The sequence below is a fragment of the Carcharhinus amblyrhynchos genome, chromosome 7 (genome assembly GCF_965287045.1).
Source record: "Carcharhinus amblyrhynchos chromosome 7, sCarAmb.v2.hapA, whole genome shotgun sequence".
In the NCBI taxonomy this organism is placed as follows: Eukaryota; Metazoa; Chordata; class Chondrichthyes; order Carcharhiniformes; family Carcharhinidae; genus Carcharhinus; species Carcharhinus amblyrhynchos.
The window spans coordinates 86504817-86520978 of record NC_137330.1 but is presented as its reverse complement, the minus strand read 5'-3'; the positions used below and the strand labels follow the sequence as shown (position 1 = coordinate 86520978).

At 43.7% G+C, this 16162-nt stretch overlaps 1 protein-coding gene across 1 annotated transcript in view; it reads left to right on the top strand.

Moving 5' to 3' along the window:
• The first annotated feature begins 511 nt into the window (after positions 1-511).
• The window catches only part of LOC145345104 (3',5'-cyclic-AMP phosphodiesterase 7B-like), a 136052-nt gene continuing 120401 nt past the window's right edge, over positions 512-16162 (top strand). The window contains exon 1 of the mRNA XM_080192717.1: positions 512-923. Within this exon, the coding sequence (XP_080048843.1) occupies positions 903-923 (21 nt within the window). The 5' untranslated portion in view covers positions 512-902. The remainder of the gene's footprint in view (positions 924-16162) is intronic.

Genomic DNA, 16162 nt, shown 5'->3' with positions numbered 1-16162 from the left:
AAAAAAAACAAGAGTTAACGTTTCAGCTGCTGGGCTCTGATGGAAGGTCAGAAGAACTGAAATGCCTTTCCATCTCCAGGGACCTGCTTCATTTGGTCACAGAGAGAAAGCGAAAAATAGATCTTTTGGCAAGTAGTTGAAGAGGACCCAGAAAAGTCTGTCGAGTGAACGACACCAATTGATAAAGAAAACAAATGAAATGGAGACAGACTAGGAATAATAATATAAATTGGCGTTTATAAAGAGCTAGGGTGGGAAGCTGGAAATGCCTGACTTTAAAAAAAGAGTCGTTCTGCTCGAGGGGAGATCCTGAGAGCCAGCAGGGCTGGTGGTGGAGGCTTTAAGGTCACTGCTGGGAAAGGGGGACATGAGGCTCTGAGCGGCTCCGCCATCCATGGTCCAGCCCCGCTGGCTGAGCGTCACTCGCTCCTCCCCGAGTAAGCAGCAGTGAACAGAGGAGCTGGAGCTGCTTCTGCCTCTCTCTCTCTCTGCCCCTGCTCATCCACACCTACCTCACATGGTGTGTGTGTGTATGTGTGTGTCCTGTTCTCCCAGGCAGGGCTTCGTTATTTCAGCATACCGCCCCCGCCCCCCCGCCAAATCCCCACCTCCCCGCTCGCATTATTGTATAAATCTCCTAACTGAAAAAGGAAGCTACAAACAGTGAGAGAAAGAAAATAGAAGCAACTGGCGGAGACTGTGTTTTCCTGGAGTCACTCGGGGGCTTGCCTCCGATTTTTTTTTTGGTTTTTAAATTATTTGGGGAGGTGTGTATGCGTGTGTGAGAGCTTTGCCATCCTGGATGCAGCTGCTGGATTGTGCAGCGCCAAGCTTCATGAGCAACCCGCACCAATTGGAGATTCCAAGGCATTCCAGGGTCACCAGACTGCCACTATGGTTAAATGTCTTGTTTAATGGTTGAGGTACGTATTGTGGAAGCTTCAAGGTGAGCAATAGACGAGTAAATATAAATTTGCCGTTGTGTTTTTTTGGGGGGGGGGGGTGGGGGTGTTGTGTTTGCCTGAATTGAGGGGTCAAGGGTTGTATCTTCATGGGTTGGGGGGGTTGTTTCTGCCTGGGTTTGGGGAGTGGAGGTTATATCTGCCTGGGTTGGGGAGGTTGTGGGAGGGGATTGTATTTGCCTGGGTGTGGGGAGTGGGGGTTGTATCTACCTGAGTTGGGGGGGGTGTTGTATCTGCCTGGAGTGAGGGGTGGGGTTCGTATCAGCCTGGGTATGGGGGGGTTGTATCTGCTTGGGTATGGGGGGGTTGTATCTGCCTGGGTTTGGGAGGTGGGGGGTTGTATTGCCTAGGGGTGGGGGTGGGGGTTTGTATCTGCCTGGATTTGGGAGATGGGGTGTTGCATCTGCCTAGGTTTGGGGGGGGTTGGGGGTTGCATCTCCGTGGGTTTGGAGTGGGGTGGGGGTTGTATCTGCCTGGGTCTGGGGATGGGTGGTTGTATCTGCCTGGGTTTGGGGATGGGGGGTTACATCTGCCTGGGTTTGGCGATGGGGGGTTGCATCTGCCTGGGTTTGGGGATGGGGGGTGCATTTGCCTGGGTTTGGGGATGGGGGGTTGCATCTGCCTGGGTTTGGGGATGGGGGGTTGCATCTGCCTGGGTTTGGGGATGGGGGGTTGCATCTGCCTGGGTTTGGGGGTGGGGGTTGTATCTGCCTGGGTTTGGGGGGGAAGGAGAGTTGGAGGTGTTGTATCTGCCTAGGTTTGGGGGTGGGGGTTGTATCTGCCTAGATTTGGGGGTGGGGGTTGTATCTGCCTAGGTTTGGGGAGTGGGGGAGGAGAGAGGATGATGTTGTTGCTGGTGGTTTTTTTGAAGGGACATGTGAATAGGTTGCTGTTGAAATGTGTGGATCGGCCCAGGTTTCCAGGGAACGCATCTGCCCACTAACAAGATCAACAGATGAGCACTCTGTACAGAGCAGTGAGCTGACCCAGGCACTGGCTCTGGAGCTTTGCCTTGGCGCCAGTAGTTTTAAAGTCACGGTCGTGCTTGGCAATTGCCCCGACTGCCCCCACCCCCAGCTGCTAGTTTCTGCTAGCGCCCAGCCAGGCAAAGCACAGAGCAGCTACAGGCCACACATCAACGAGAACCGTCTCTCTGCTTTTCTCCTCCGCACCACTGTGCGAAATTTTTAACGTGTTTCGGTTGCTCTGTTAGTGCACTAAGTACTTACTTAGGGCGCTGTGTGATTTAACGTAGGTTTAGTCTCTCAGACAAAAAAAAGCATACCTAACAGTGATTCACGCTAAAATTAATGTGCTTTTTCTTTGCTAACTGTGGAATATATTTTGTGTGTGATGCACCGACCTGAATTTATATTACAGGAGTGTGAATTACGAGAACAGTGACATAAACATAGCGAGGTATCTCTGCCACATTTATAAACGTTAACGGTTTAGAAACAATACCAACTCTTGCAATTTTTCTCTGTCGGGAGGTGTCCAGTACCAGTCGGTTTTGTGGATGAGGCAGAGTTAAATGAAGGGCGTGCTTCTCCTGTATCTACTGAGATGAGACCACTGCGTGGGGTCCGGGCTAGGCAGTACAGTTTATACTAATTACCTGACTCCAATTCTAATTCTCTCCGACAGAGAGCTCCGCACAGGCTGGTTTTATTCCTACATGCAGAGTGCTCGGCACTTCCTAAGCATTTAGGAAGCTCTTGATACATTTATGATGCCAAGGTGTACTTTTAAAACAAGTTTTTGCGCTGTATTGCAGTGGTCTATGCTATGGGGGTCTCTAACCCTGGTGATGTGAGAGTGCGGACTTTTCTGCACTCTCACTCAGTCCAGAGCTGCTTGTGAACAGAACTCTGGGACACTGGTGTCACTTTTGAACTGTTTCAGTGGTTTACATTATCTCTCCAGGTTGTTCGGTGCGGTAGCATTTTATGTGCATATAATGTTATTACTAATAGATATAATTTACTTTTTTAAAAACCTGAACATCTATGTCAACATTTAGTAGAGGTGGTGCATTATAGGTGATTGGGAAGCAAAATCAAATACTGAAATGGTACAGATTAGCCTCGAATCACAAATCTGAATGCAGATTTGCTGCTGCCTTCTTGTTGTTAGCAATGTCAGCCACATTGCTGTGGGAAGGTGCCAAGTCTAGCCCAAACACAACTCCAAGAAGAACCAGGAACACTGGATGGGATAGTTGTCCATTGGGCTAATCTTTTGTATTTTCAGGGCTTACTCAGAGTGCAACTGATAGCAACCCACTGAGTATAGATAGTCTGGCTAGAAATGGTAGCTGACTGACTTGGGGTTTAGGGGAAGAAAGAAGAATGTTAAAATCTCAAAAATCTGCTTGTGTCATGTGCTTTCTGTTAGAATGGACTTAAATCCCAGTCTGCCGATGCCCATTCAATACTGCACCATCTAACACAATGATCTACTGCTCCTTTGCTTGCGAGAAAATCTTGTTTAACTTGTGCCTGCAGTACTTGTGGGTTGTGTATCTTTCAAGTACAGTTTCAAACAAGATTTTTGCAGCCATCTTTTTACATATTTTGTAAGCTCTGCCTAACCATGGCAGCACTTCAAAATTACAATCTTAATCTAGCTGCAGTTTATTTAAAGAATCTTTATTTTCTCCTTCGTATAGTTGCTCCAAACATATTAGTTACCAAAAAGAGAGGTGGTTGTGATTCACATTTATTCAATAAGAAAGTTCACCATTAAACAGTCAAATACTCGTTTAGTTATTGCTGTCAATAGTTTTAAGAAATACCTGTAAAAAAAGAATATTAATTACTGCTGACAAATTCTGGAGGTGAGATCACTGTGAAATTGGTGTCAGAATTAAATTTCTTACATCACTCCGCAGCTATTGTTCGATAATAATGCATTGCACAGGTAGAAAATTTTGAATTCTCTTGAGGAAACCAGTCATGTTAATAACAAACCAGTAATTCTCAGACTGTTTGCCATTGATTGTGGAAGTTTGCTAAGGGAATAGCAATATAATGATTATGTTACTGAACTAGTAACCCAAACCCTCACACTCATAATAAATATTGTGAATTTGATTTCCATCCTGGTAGTTTGAAAATTCCAAATCAATTGATAAATAAAGGAACTAAAAAGCAGGCAACCATGAAAGTGACTAGCTAGCTATTGGTATGTTGTAAACTCTCAACTGGTTCACGAATGTCCTTTCAGAAAAAAAAACTACTTTACCCAGCCTGTGTAGTTGACTCTTCTTTGGCCTCAGAGGTGGCTGAGCATTAGTTAAGGATGGGCAATACATGCTGATTTTGTAAGAGACATACCAAAGAAATAAATAAATATATTTTGATACTCAATGTCAGCCCATCCAGACTGATTATATGAACCAGGAGTAGGCCATTCAGCCCTTTGACACCTCCGCCATTCATTTTTCATCATGATTGATAATCAAATTCAATGTCCTGATCCTCCCTTTCCCCCTTTTGACTCCTTTAGCCCCAAGAGCTATATCTAATTTCTTCTTGAAATCAGACAACATTTTGGCCTCAACTTCTTTCCATGGTAATGAATTCTACACATTCGCCACCCTCTGGGTAAAGAAATTTCTCCTCACCTCAGTTCTAAAAGGTTTACCCCTTATCCTCAAACTATGACCCCGTGTCCTGGACTCCTCCACCATCATAAACAGAGGGAGAGTAAAATTCCTGAAACCCATGCTTCAATAGAATGCTACAGTTCCAAATTCAGAACACCTCCCATTGCACCTGTGTGATTTATTTTATAATTTCCCAAACTGGCCATTTCTGTGACCCTTGAGTGAAAGTGTCAATTTGTATTGAATTATGTGTAATTCTGTTCTATGCATCTGAACCCAATGGGAGCCGGACCAAGACGGAACAAACTCATTTCACATTGGTCCTCTAACAGTCATGACAAAGAGGAAGCCTTTTTCCTGATAGTTTGGGTAGAATTTGATTCCAAATCAAGATACGTTCTGCCTCCAGTTCCTTAATGGAATTTGGTGTTGATATGATTTGTTTTTAAAATTCCCAAGGCAAAAATCAGAGCTTTGGGAGAGTTATTTCCCATAATAGCTATCCGCCAATTTGAAGTATTTTGTTTAAGTTTTCCCGAATGTGTGAATAATCAGTTTTTTTTAAATGTCACAGACTTTTGCATGTAAATTTTGTGACTAATAAGTTTAATAGCCACGATGTGGAATAATCTTCCAGACCATTAATTTTGCTATTCTGACTAAATTTCTTTCCAAAAAATTGTATCATTATCTGCCTCAGATGGATTTCTGCAATGCATTCAGATAAGTTTTCAGATTACAAGTTTAAAAGACTACAAAGCTTGTTTATATATAAAAGGAAGCTACAGCTACTTCCTTTCCCTCCCCCTTCACATGCGTACTTCCTGACATTATGACGTACTGTTTTGGCAACTGCCTTGCAGTCCAAAAATGTATTGGGACACACACAAAACACATTAGTTTGACACTGTGGTGTTATTCTTTGAACCTTTATGTAGTCTAACAAAATGTTGTAGGTCAGAAATTACCATTTCATCCTTTTGTTAACTAGATATATATCATTCGCATCTGAATTGGTTTCTACTAATTAATCAACTATATTTTCAGCCTAACAGAGGAATCTTCAAATTATCAGATTATTTTGCACAGTATGTCAGTAATGTTGGTCTGGACCAATAATAAACAAAACCTAGGCTAGGGATATTCAGAGTAAGAAACCTTATGGAACTGCACAATACAAAGGCCACAGCAGGTGGTTGTTGGCACAGAAACAAGAGTGTACGTGTCCACATGGTTCTTTTTCCCAAACGGGACAATGTAAAGGCATGGCTGATTTAATATGTGCATAAAAAGAAGCACTTGAGATTTGACACAAATAATGTGGCTATTTTGTGGGAAATAAATTCAGATTTTGTTATAACTCATGAAGGCAGATCAAAGGCAAACTTGTTATTATTGTACATGGCAATGTAGTAGTGTTGTCCAAGCATAAAAATGGAGCTTGTACCATTGGCACTGAAAAATAAACAGATTTAATAATTTAAGAGCTGATCAACGAACCAATATTAAGAGTCAGACAATGAGAAAATTGATTTAAAATATCAATTTGCTGACATAAAGTTATGCCAATGAATTGTTACAGAAATAATCTCGGCTTTGTTAAAGGAATTGCTGCCTATGCAGTTACTTCTGTTCTTTAAAAACCTATTTTGTAAGATTATAATTATTATTCCACGTAAGTTTCAATAAAATAGCAATACTTTTTGAAGATGTCTGCTGTCCCTCTAGCAATCCCAAAACCTTTGAACTGCCCTATTTCCATTTACTGTCTACATTATTGAAAGGTAAGCCACTGACTGCCAAAATAATTTCAGACTATTCATTGGGCGATGAAATCCTTGAAAGCCAAATATCAAACAATAAAAAAAGCACAAATGAAGATGGCCCTATAAAATGACAGACTTCAAAGGATGATAAGTTACTGTGATCAAAGGAAAGGAAATCTATAGGCAGCCATTGGCAGCCCAACTGTGCCATCACAAAAAACAATACATCAGGTCATAGGAAGTAAGACTGCTTGTTTTTAAAATTAACAGCTGGAGAAAAAAATGCTGGAATGGTGCTATTCAAGCACTGTGGTGCATATGTTCATGTACCGTATTCTATTAACATTTTCTGGTCTAACAAAAAAGCATGCTGAAATATATGTGGGGAAGATGGTGGTGTAGTGGTAATATCACTGAATTGTAATCTCAGGCTAATGCCCTAGGGACGGAGTTTAAACCCTACCATGACAACTGGTGCAATTTAAGTGCATTTAATAAATCTGGTGATGATGAATATGACAACTAACATTGGTTTGTTGCAATAAAAACCCATCTGGTTCACTAATATCTGTAAAACGTCTGACAACACCAGGTTTAAGTCCAACCGATTTATTTGATAGTACACTCACTAGCTTTCGGGTTAGCCCCTTCATCAGGTGAATGGAGAGTTCTGGCCTCAGACAGAGCATATAAAGTACAGACAGTTTACAGATTACTGATTAGAATGCGAATCTTTACCTAACCTGCTGTTCAAGTCTTAAAGTGGCTGACAATGTGAGCGGAAGGAGCACTGATCACAGGTTAAAAAGATGTGTATTGTCTCCAGACAGTACAGTAAGTGAGGTTTTGCAAACCCAGGCAAGTCACGGGGGTTACAGATAGTGCAACATGAACCCAAGATCCTTGTTGAGACCGTCCCCATGTGTGCGGAACTTGGCTATCACAGTCTCTGCTCAGCGACTCTGCGCTGTCGTGTGTCATGAAGGCCGCCTTGGAGAATGCTTACCCGAAGGTCAGAGGCTGAACGCCCGTGACCACTGAAGTGTTTGCCAACAGGAAGGGAACAGTCTTGCCTGGTGATTGTCGAGCGATGTCCATTCATCCGCTGTCGTAGCATCTGCATGATCTCCCCAATGTACCATGCTTCGCGACATCCTTTCTTGCAACGTATCAGGTAGGCAACGTTGGCCGAGTTGCAAGAGTATTTACCATGTACCTGGTGGATGGTATTCTCACGTGTGATGATGTCATCCGTGTTGATGATCTGGCATGTCTTACAGAGGTTGCTGTGGCAGGGTTGTGTGGTATTGTGGTCACTGTTCTCCTGAAGGCTGGGTAGTTTGCTGCAAACAATGGTCTGTTTGAGGTTGAGTGGTTGTCTGAAAGCAAGAAGTGGGGGTGTGGGGATGGCCCTGGCGAGATGTTCACCTTCATCAATGATATGTTGAAGACTCCGGAGAAGATGTCGTAGCTTCTCCGCTCCGGGGAAGTACTGGACGATGAAGGGTACTCTGTCCACCGTGTCCCGTGTTTGTCTTCTGAGGAGATCGGTGTGGTTTTTTGCTGTGGTGCATCGGAACAGTCGATCTATGTGTCGAGCGCCATATCCTGTTCTTATGAGTGCCATATCCTGTCCTCATAAGAACAGGATATGGCGCTCAACTCATAGATCGACAGTTCCGATGCACCACAGCAAAAAACCACACCAATCTCCTCAGAAGACAAACACGGGACACGGTGGACAGAGTACCCTTCGTCGTCCAGTACTTCCCCGGAGCGGAGAAGCTACGACATCTTCTCCGGAGTCTTCAACATATCATTGATGAAGATGAACACCTCGCCAGGGCCATCCCCACACCCCCACTTCTTGCTTTCAGACAACCACTCAACCTCAAACAGACCATTGTTTGCAGCAAACTACCCAGCCTTCAGGAGAACAGTGACCACAATACCACACAACCCTGCCACAGCAACCTCTGCAAGACATGCCAGATCATCGACACGGATGACATCATCACACGTGAGAATACCATCCACCAGGTACACGGTAAATACTCTTGCAACTCGGCCAAAGTTGTCTACCTGATACATTGCAAGAAAGGATGTCCCGAAGCATGGTACATTGGGGAGACCATGCAGACGCTACGACAACGGATGAATGAACATCGCTCGACAATCACCAGGCAAGACTGTTCCCTTCCTGTTGGCAAACACTTCAGTGGTCACGGGCATTCAGCCTCTGACCTTCGGGTAAGCATTCTCCAAGGCGGCCTTCATGACACACGACAGCGCAGAGTTGCTGAGCAGAGACTGTGATAGCCAAGTTCCGCACACATGAGGACGGTCTCAACAAGGATCTTGGGTTCATGTTGCACTATCTGTAACCCCCGTGACTTGCCTGGGTTTGCAAAACCTCATTTACTGTACTGTCTGGAGACAATACACATCTCTTTAACCTGTGATCAGTGCTCCTTCCGCTCACATTGTCAGCCACTTTAAGACTTGAACAGTAGGTTAGGTGTAAAGATTCGCATTCTAATCAGTAATCTGTAAACTGTCTGTGCTTTATATGCTCTGTCTGAGGCCAGAACTCTCCATTCACCTGACGAAGGGGCTAACCCGAAAGCTAGTGAGCGTACTATCAAATAAATCGGTTGGACTTAAACCTGGTGTTGTCAGACTTCTTACTGTGTTTACCCCAGTCCAACGCCAGCACATCCACATCATCACTAATGTCCCTCAGGGAAGGGAATCTGTCATCCTCACCTGGTCTGGCCTACATGTGACTGCAGACTCGCAGCAACGTGATTCACTCTTAACTGCCCTCCAAAATGGCCGAGTAAGTAATTAGGGTTGGGAAACAAATGCTAGCCTTGCCAGTGGGGGCCATGTCCCATGAAAGAATGAAGAGAAAAGTGTATTTCCTTATGTTTAAGTGTCTTCCATTGTCCAACACAGAAACAATTGCTTTTTCGTTCCCTTGAGCAGAGGCATGTTTCCTCACAATGTTACAGCATTGTATGCACATGTAAAAATGGATATTGCTTTACACATTTTAAAATATATTGTCATAAGTATTCCAGCCACTTCTTTAAAAAAAAGCTGTTATATCAAACATGCAAATCACTTCTGATCATTCTTCCTCAGTCTTGTCTGCTGATTTACAAGGGAAATTTGCAGCATTGTTTGCTACTTAATCTGCATGCATTTCTGACCATCTGCTTGCCTCAAATTCTCTTGATAAATGGAGAAACAGCTTTTACAGCAAAAAGTGGGATTTATTTTAATATTGGTTTTGTGCATCTGGGATACTGGTTCTAATTGTTTCATAAATGTGAAAAAAATCAGATTTTTAGTCGTAAAACTGGTCATTCAAAATGCAGAATATTAGATACCATTAAAATAATTCAGAACAATATGAAACATGTGTCTTTTGTTTTGCAGCTAATGCTCAGCAACAGATAGAGATCAAGTTTTTTTTAGGTTTTAAATACTGTTTTTCAACTACAAAGCCCAAAGAAAGGATATTGTCCTTTTGAATAAAGTAGATACCTTTTAAATGTAAAAGGAGGACTGAATAGCATAATGACCTTGAATGTTATTCTTTGACCCAGGAACCTGATTTCGAAAACAGTACAACTGATTGGAATTATATATTCCCTTTCTCTGTTAGCTATTTGGATATTAAATTGGATTGGTGTAATCTGAATCTAATTGTAGGTCAGTTTCATAAAATCAACCCTAATTTATCATTAATTGGAATAAAATTAATAGTTTTCCTCTGTAGTTCCAAGCTGCATGTGAGTTGGGAAGAGGTTACATTGTTATTGCAGGAGTATTCTAAGTTCAGGGTTAAGGTATATTTGTTGAGGCAGAGTAGTCCGAGATTGATCAGCTATTTGACATACAATTTCTGAACAGAAAGCATTTGTTGCGGCTGACCCCAAGTGCCAGAAATGCCAATATTTTCCTTCTGCCCACGTCAATATGCCTGACCTTGAGAATATATTTCACTAAAATATTCATTGAAATGTAAATAAAAATCTAATCTTCACAACTTATATTTTACACCTGTAGTGACCCACAATTTCCTGGAACAGCTTAATCTGTCACTTTAATTTGTTGTGTTTTGTAGCCTTTTCTCCCAGAAGTACGCTCGCTGCAAGATTTCTTGGAAGTGTAAGCATAGTGGTGACTTAGGGGCTTCAGAAGCAGCATGGGCAGTGGTTTACCCAATCTGCATCAATTAAGGAGCAACTGATAATATTGGCGCAACCTTAGCCATAGAATTCCGAATTTCAAACTCTGCATTTTGATTTGATTTATTATTGGCACATTTATTGGTATACAGTGAAAAGTATTGATCCTTGCGCTACACAAAGTATACCGGGAGAGAAGGAAAGGCGAAGGTGCAGAATATAGCGTTACAGTCATAGCTAGGGTGTAGGAAAAGATCAACTGAATACAAGGTAGGTCCATTCAAAAATCTGATGGCAGCAGGGAAGAAGCTGTTCTTGAGTCAGTTGGTATGTGATCTCAGATTTTTGTATCTATTTTCTGACAGAAGGTGGACAAGAGAATGTCCAGGCTGTGTGGGGTCCTTAATTATGCTGGCTGCTTTTCCACTTCTCTCACACTATTCTGAGCCTTGATCTGCTGGCCCTGTCTTGCAAAACTTCCCTTTGCCTCCCAGCAACTAGAAGAGTTGCTGTCAGCAGCACTGCCAGCCCAAAGCTCTTCTGTTTCAGCCATGTTATTTTGATTCCGACCACAATCACACTTGTGCTCTCTGAGTGGAACGATAATTTGTTAGAAATTAACTTAATTGCAACTCAAACTGATTTTGTCTTGAGGCCATTACATCTATTTAAGATAGAGGGCATTGGGATTTTATAGCTTCACTTGTCCCAAAACTAAAATCCCACCTGAAGTCAACGGATCTTTCCATGGTCAGCCCTTCGCCCACTTCAATTCCCCAGCGGGCAGGATGAGAAAATTCCAGCCATGGCTTTCATCTGATTAAAATGCTCAGGGCTAAAACCTAAGTTATTAAGGTTAAAGTGCATCTTTTCTAAATAGACCATTATTGCCATTTTGGCAGAAAATTCATGAAAGGTCCACACTGTGATGTCTTCAATATCATTTTCCTTGCATTGATTCACTATGAACAAAACAAAAAGACTTTCCTAATAAAATGTTCCTTCAGATATGAAACCACATTCTTTAACATTGTTCAGGGTAGCACTGTTGATCAATGATGATATTGCTGCAATCGTTAGAGATGACGTTGATTAAGGAGATCAGGATATTGGGATCGGTTTGGGTAGAGATGAGGAACAGTAGGGGAAAGAAATCAATAAAGGGATTTAAAGACTCCCTACCAGTAACCACAATGTGAGGCATAGAACATAGAACATTACAGCGCAGTACAGGCTCTTCGGCCCTTGATGTTGTGCCAACCAGTGGAACCAATCTAATGACCCTCTAACCTAAACTATTTCAATGTTATCCATATGCCTATCCACTGACCATTTGAACGTCCTTAAAGTTGGCGAGTCCACAACTGCTGCAGGCAGGGAATTCCTCGACCTTACTACCCTCTGAGTAAAGAACCTACCTCTGACATCCGTCCTATAATTACCACCCCTTAATTTAAAGCTATGTCCCCTTGTGTCAGCCATCACCATCCGAAGTAAAAGGCTCTCACTGTCCACCCTATCCAATCCTTTGATCATCTTGTATGCCTCAATCAGGTCACCTTGTAACTTTCTCTCCAATGAAAATAACCTCAAGTCCCTCAGCCTTTCCTCATAAGACCTTCCCACCATACCAGGCAACATCCTGGTAAACCTCCTCTGCACCCTTTCCAATGCCTCCACATCTTTCTTATAATGCGGCAACCAGAACTGTACGCAATACTCCAAGTGCTGCCGCACCAGAGTTTTGTACAGTTGTAACATGACCTCACGGGCATAGTATACAAGAAGAAATACTGCGTTCTTGTGATAAAGGAATGGCGACGATATGGGGTGGCTAAAATCAACAGGGTGGAATTCTCCCAAAAATATTTTAAATGAATCTCCCACACTCTGTGTACTGCAGAGTATCTCAGCATGAATCACGTTAAAAATCAGTGGGCAGGGCCTATCTCCGCTGGAGAGGCCAACGGCAGAGCACTGAGTGGGCCATGGCGTATGCATCGCTCTGTCAGCGCCAAGTTTGCCTGAATGCCGGCCTCCTGATTGCTGGCCAGCTCCATGACCCCCACAATATCGGCCATGTAACACCACCGCTCCCGGCCCCACTGCCCCCCAACCACACCCATGGTCAGATCGCTGGTCTCCCGGAAATGTCCGGTCCAGCCTCGACCCCACCAATTCCACAAACTACCCCCCCCACCCTTGTCACAGTCCTGACTCTCCCAGCAGGCTGCCAACCCCCATTCGGATAGCTAACCCCAATCGCTGGCCTCCCCCACCAATCCTGACTGCAGAGTGACAGCGGATCCCCCCACCGATTGTGCCCTCCCAGAGGCCCAGCCCCATCATGCCCCACCCCCCGACTAGGCCCTGTCCCTTAGCACTGCCCCATGCTGGACATTGGCACTGTCCCTAGGGCACTGCCAGGGGTGGCAATGCCTGGGGGCATTTCTGGCACCCAACCCTGTAGGGGGCCTCAATTGCCCCCCTCCCCCTTCACTCCAGTGGGTTCAGGCTGCCAGTTCCCCACAAGTGGGGAGCTACTGTAAACCCCGCTGGCGTGAAGCACACCTGACAGCCTGGGGGAGAGGCTAGGGGGCCCGGAGATTTCCATCCCAGGATGAGTAATGGCATTTAAATTGTGTGCAAATTAGGTGCTGCATGCATTATGCAGCTCCACATCAATTTCTGGCATGGAGCTGAAGGTGAAACAGCCCCCACTAGAGTTTCCCAGCTCATGGCACTAAAAAAGCAGTGCAGCAAGATGGGAGAATCATCCCCTTAAACTGCAAAAATTAGGTTGGTAATAGTAACCTGGATGGAGAGTTTGTAGAATGCTTTCTAGATAGTTTCTTAGCACAGGATATTCTGGAACCAACCAGAGAGCAGTTTATTTTAAAGTTAGTGTAATGTGACAAGATTAACGACCTCCAAGTAAAGGCACCCCTAAGTAGTAGTGACGACGATATGATTGAATTTTACATCCAGTTTGAAAGAGAGAAAAATGGGTCTAAGACTCGTATTTTAAACTTTGAAAAAGGGCAACCAAGCGGGCATCAAAACTGACTTGGGTGAAATGAAATGGGATACTAGGTTAGGAGATAGAACAATAGAGAAGCACAGATATTTCAGAATATTCTGAAAAGTATATTCCTGCTGTAAAGAAAATTCTAAAGGAAGGAGCAACCAGCCATGGTTAGCTAAAGAAGTTAAGGGTAGAATCAAACAAGAGAAAAGCACGTGCAAAGATGAGTGGCAGGTCTGGTGACTGATCAGAGTATAAAGAATAGCAGAGAATGACTAAAAGCTGAATCAGGAGAAAGAAATGAGAGCACTCGAGAAAGCCAGCTAGGAGTGTAAAAACAGACAGCAAGAGTTTCTACGTCTGTTTAAATAGGAAAAGAGCAAGAAAAGTGAGTGTTGGTCAAGAGAATACAGGAAACATTCCGGTAATAACTGTAAGTCAGAAGATGGAAGGGAGAGAGGAACTTGGTGAAATTATAATCACTAAGGAAACTATACTGAGCAAACTGATGGTGCTGCAGGCTGACATGTCTCTGGGTCATGATGGATTTAATCCAAGGTCTTAAAAGAGGTGGCTAATGAGATAATAGATGTGTTGATATTAATTTTCCAAAATTGGTGAGATTCTGGAAAGGTTTCATCAGATTGTAAAGTAGCAAATATGACCTCTCTATTCAAGGAGGGAGGGAGGCAGAAAATAGGAAAGTATAGGTCAATTAGCTGGACGTTGTAAAGTTTATTTATTATTGTCACAAGTAGGCTTACATTAACACTGCAATGAAGTTACTGTGAAAATCCCCTAGTCGTGACAGTCTGACACATGTTCAGGTACACTGAGGGAGAATTTAGCATGGCCAATGCACCTAACCAGTACGTCTTTCAGACTGTGGGAAGAAACTGGAGCATTGGGAGGAAACATGTCTGTCTTGGGGAAGGTGTTAAAATCGATCATTGAAAAGGTTATAGCTAGGCACTTAAGTAAGTTCAAGTTCTTCTCCTTGACCCCAAGGCAGTCCCTTGGGGTCAAGGGTGACTTATTTCCACTCCAGGGAGGCGGCTGAATAGTCTAATCCTGGAGCTGCAGATTCAATCACAGGTTTGGCAGGTAGTGTTTGATGAGTTGGGTGGGTCGTTCTGGATTCTGCACTCTCTTTCTGCTCTTTGTACTTTGGCCTCTGTGTGCTCCACCCGGTGACATTCAAGGTGCTTGGCACCTTTGTAGATGCTCCTTCTCCGGTTTGTAAGTTCTCAGGCAAGCAATTCCCATAAGTGAATGGGAATGTTGCATTTATTTAGGAAGGCTTTCAGAATGTCCTCGTTGCATTTCCTCTGCCCTTCTAGTAATCACTTGCCATTGCAGAGCTCGGAGTAGAACACTTGTTTCGGGAGTCTTGTGTCAGGCAATGTGGCCTGACCATCGGAGATAGTCGAGCATGACCAGTGCCTTGATACTGGGGACATTGGCCTGGGAGAGGATGCTCACATTGGTTCACCTGTCCTGCCAGTGGATTTGCAGGATTTTGTGGAGGCATTATTGGTGATATCTCTCCAGGGATTTGAGGTGTCTGCTGTACATTGACCATGTTCCTGATGCATACCGGTGGGCAGGGACGATAGCTGCTCTGTAGACCGTGAGCTTGGTGCTGGATTTAAGGTCTCAGTCTTCAAATATTATTCCTCAGACGTTGGAAAAATGCACTGGCAGATTGGAGTCGATCCTGGATTTTATTGTCGATGTCTGCTTGCATCAAGAGGAGGCTCTGGAATTATGGGAAAAGATCCACTTGTCCAGGAGTGCACCATAGATCTTGATGGTTTGGGGGGTAGTTTTTGGTGGCAGGAGCAGGCTGGTAGAGAACCGTTGTTTTCTGGATATTTAGTCTACAGCCCATTCTCCAATATGTCTTGGTGAGTACATTGATGGTTTGTAGCTCAGTCTCTGAATGTGCGCACACACACTGGCATCTTCTGCATACTGCAACTTAATGACAGAGATTGGGATGGTCTTGTTTCTGGCAGTTGAACAATTTTCCGTTTGTCTGGTAGGTTAGCTTCACTCCAGTGGAGAGTTCCAGGGTGATGGGGTGGATTGTTACAATGAGAAAGATGGAGAAGAGTGTTGGTGCAATGACGCAGCCCTGCTTGACCCCAGTTTGCACCCACATTGGGTCTGTGGTGGTTCTGTTGGTGAGGATCACAGCTTGCGTGTCATCGTGAAACAGGCAGAGATTGATTACAAATTTCTACTGAAGCCGAATTTGGGGAGGATGTTCCACAATTCTTCGTGTTTGACAGAGTCAAAAGCCTTTGCAAGATCCAAGAAGGCCATGTATAGAGGTTGATGCTGCTCCCTCAACTTTTCCTGGACTTGTTGTACACAAATACATTGTGCTTCTTGATGGGCGGAAGCCACTCTGAAACATACTCTTAGAAGGAGCATGAACTGAGTTTAATATTTATTTTGTAGAATTATTGCAACCAGAAATTCCGTGCTACTTTCCCCTCCTGCTAAACAGAACTCTTTATCAATAGTTTCATACACATGCTATGTAAATAAATCCCATTATGGTGATGTTAAAATGGGAGATATGGGAGGTTGAT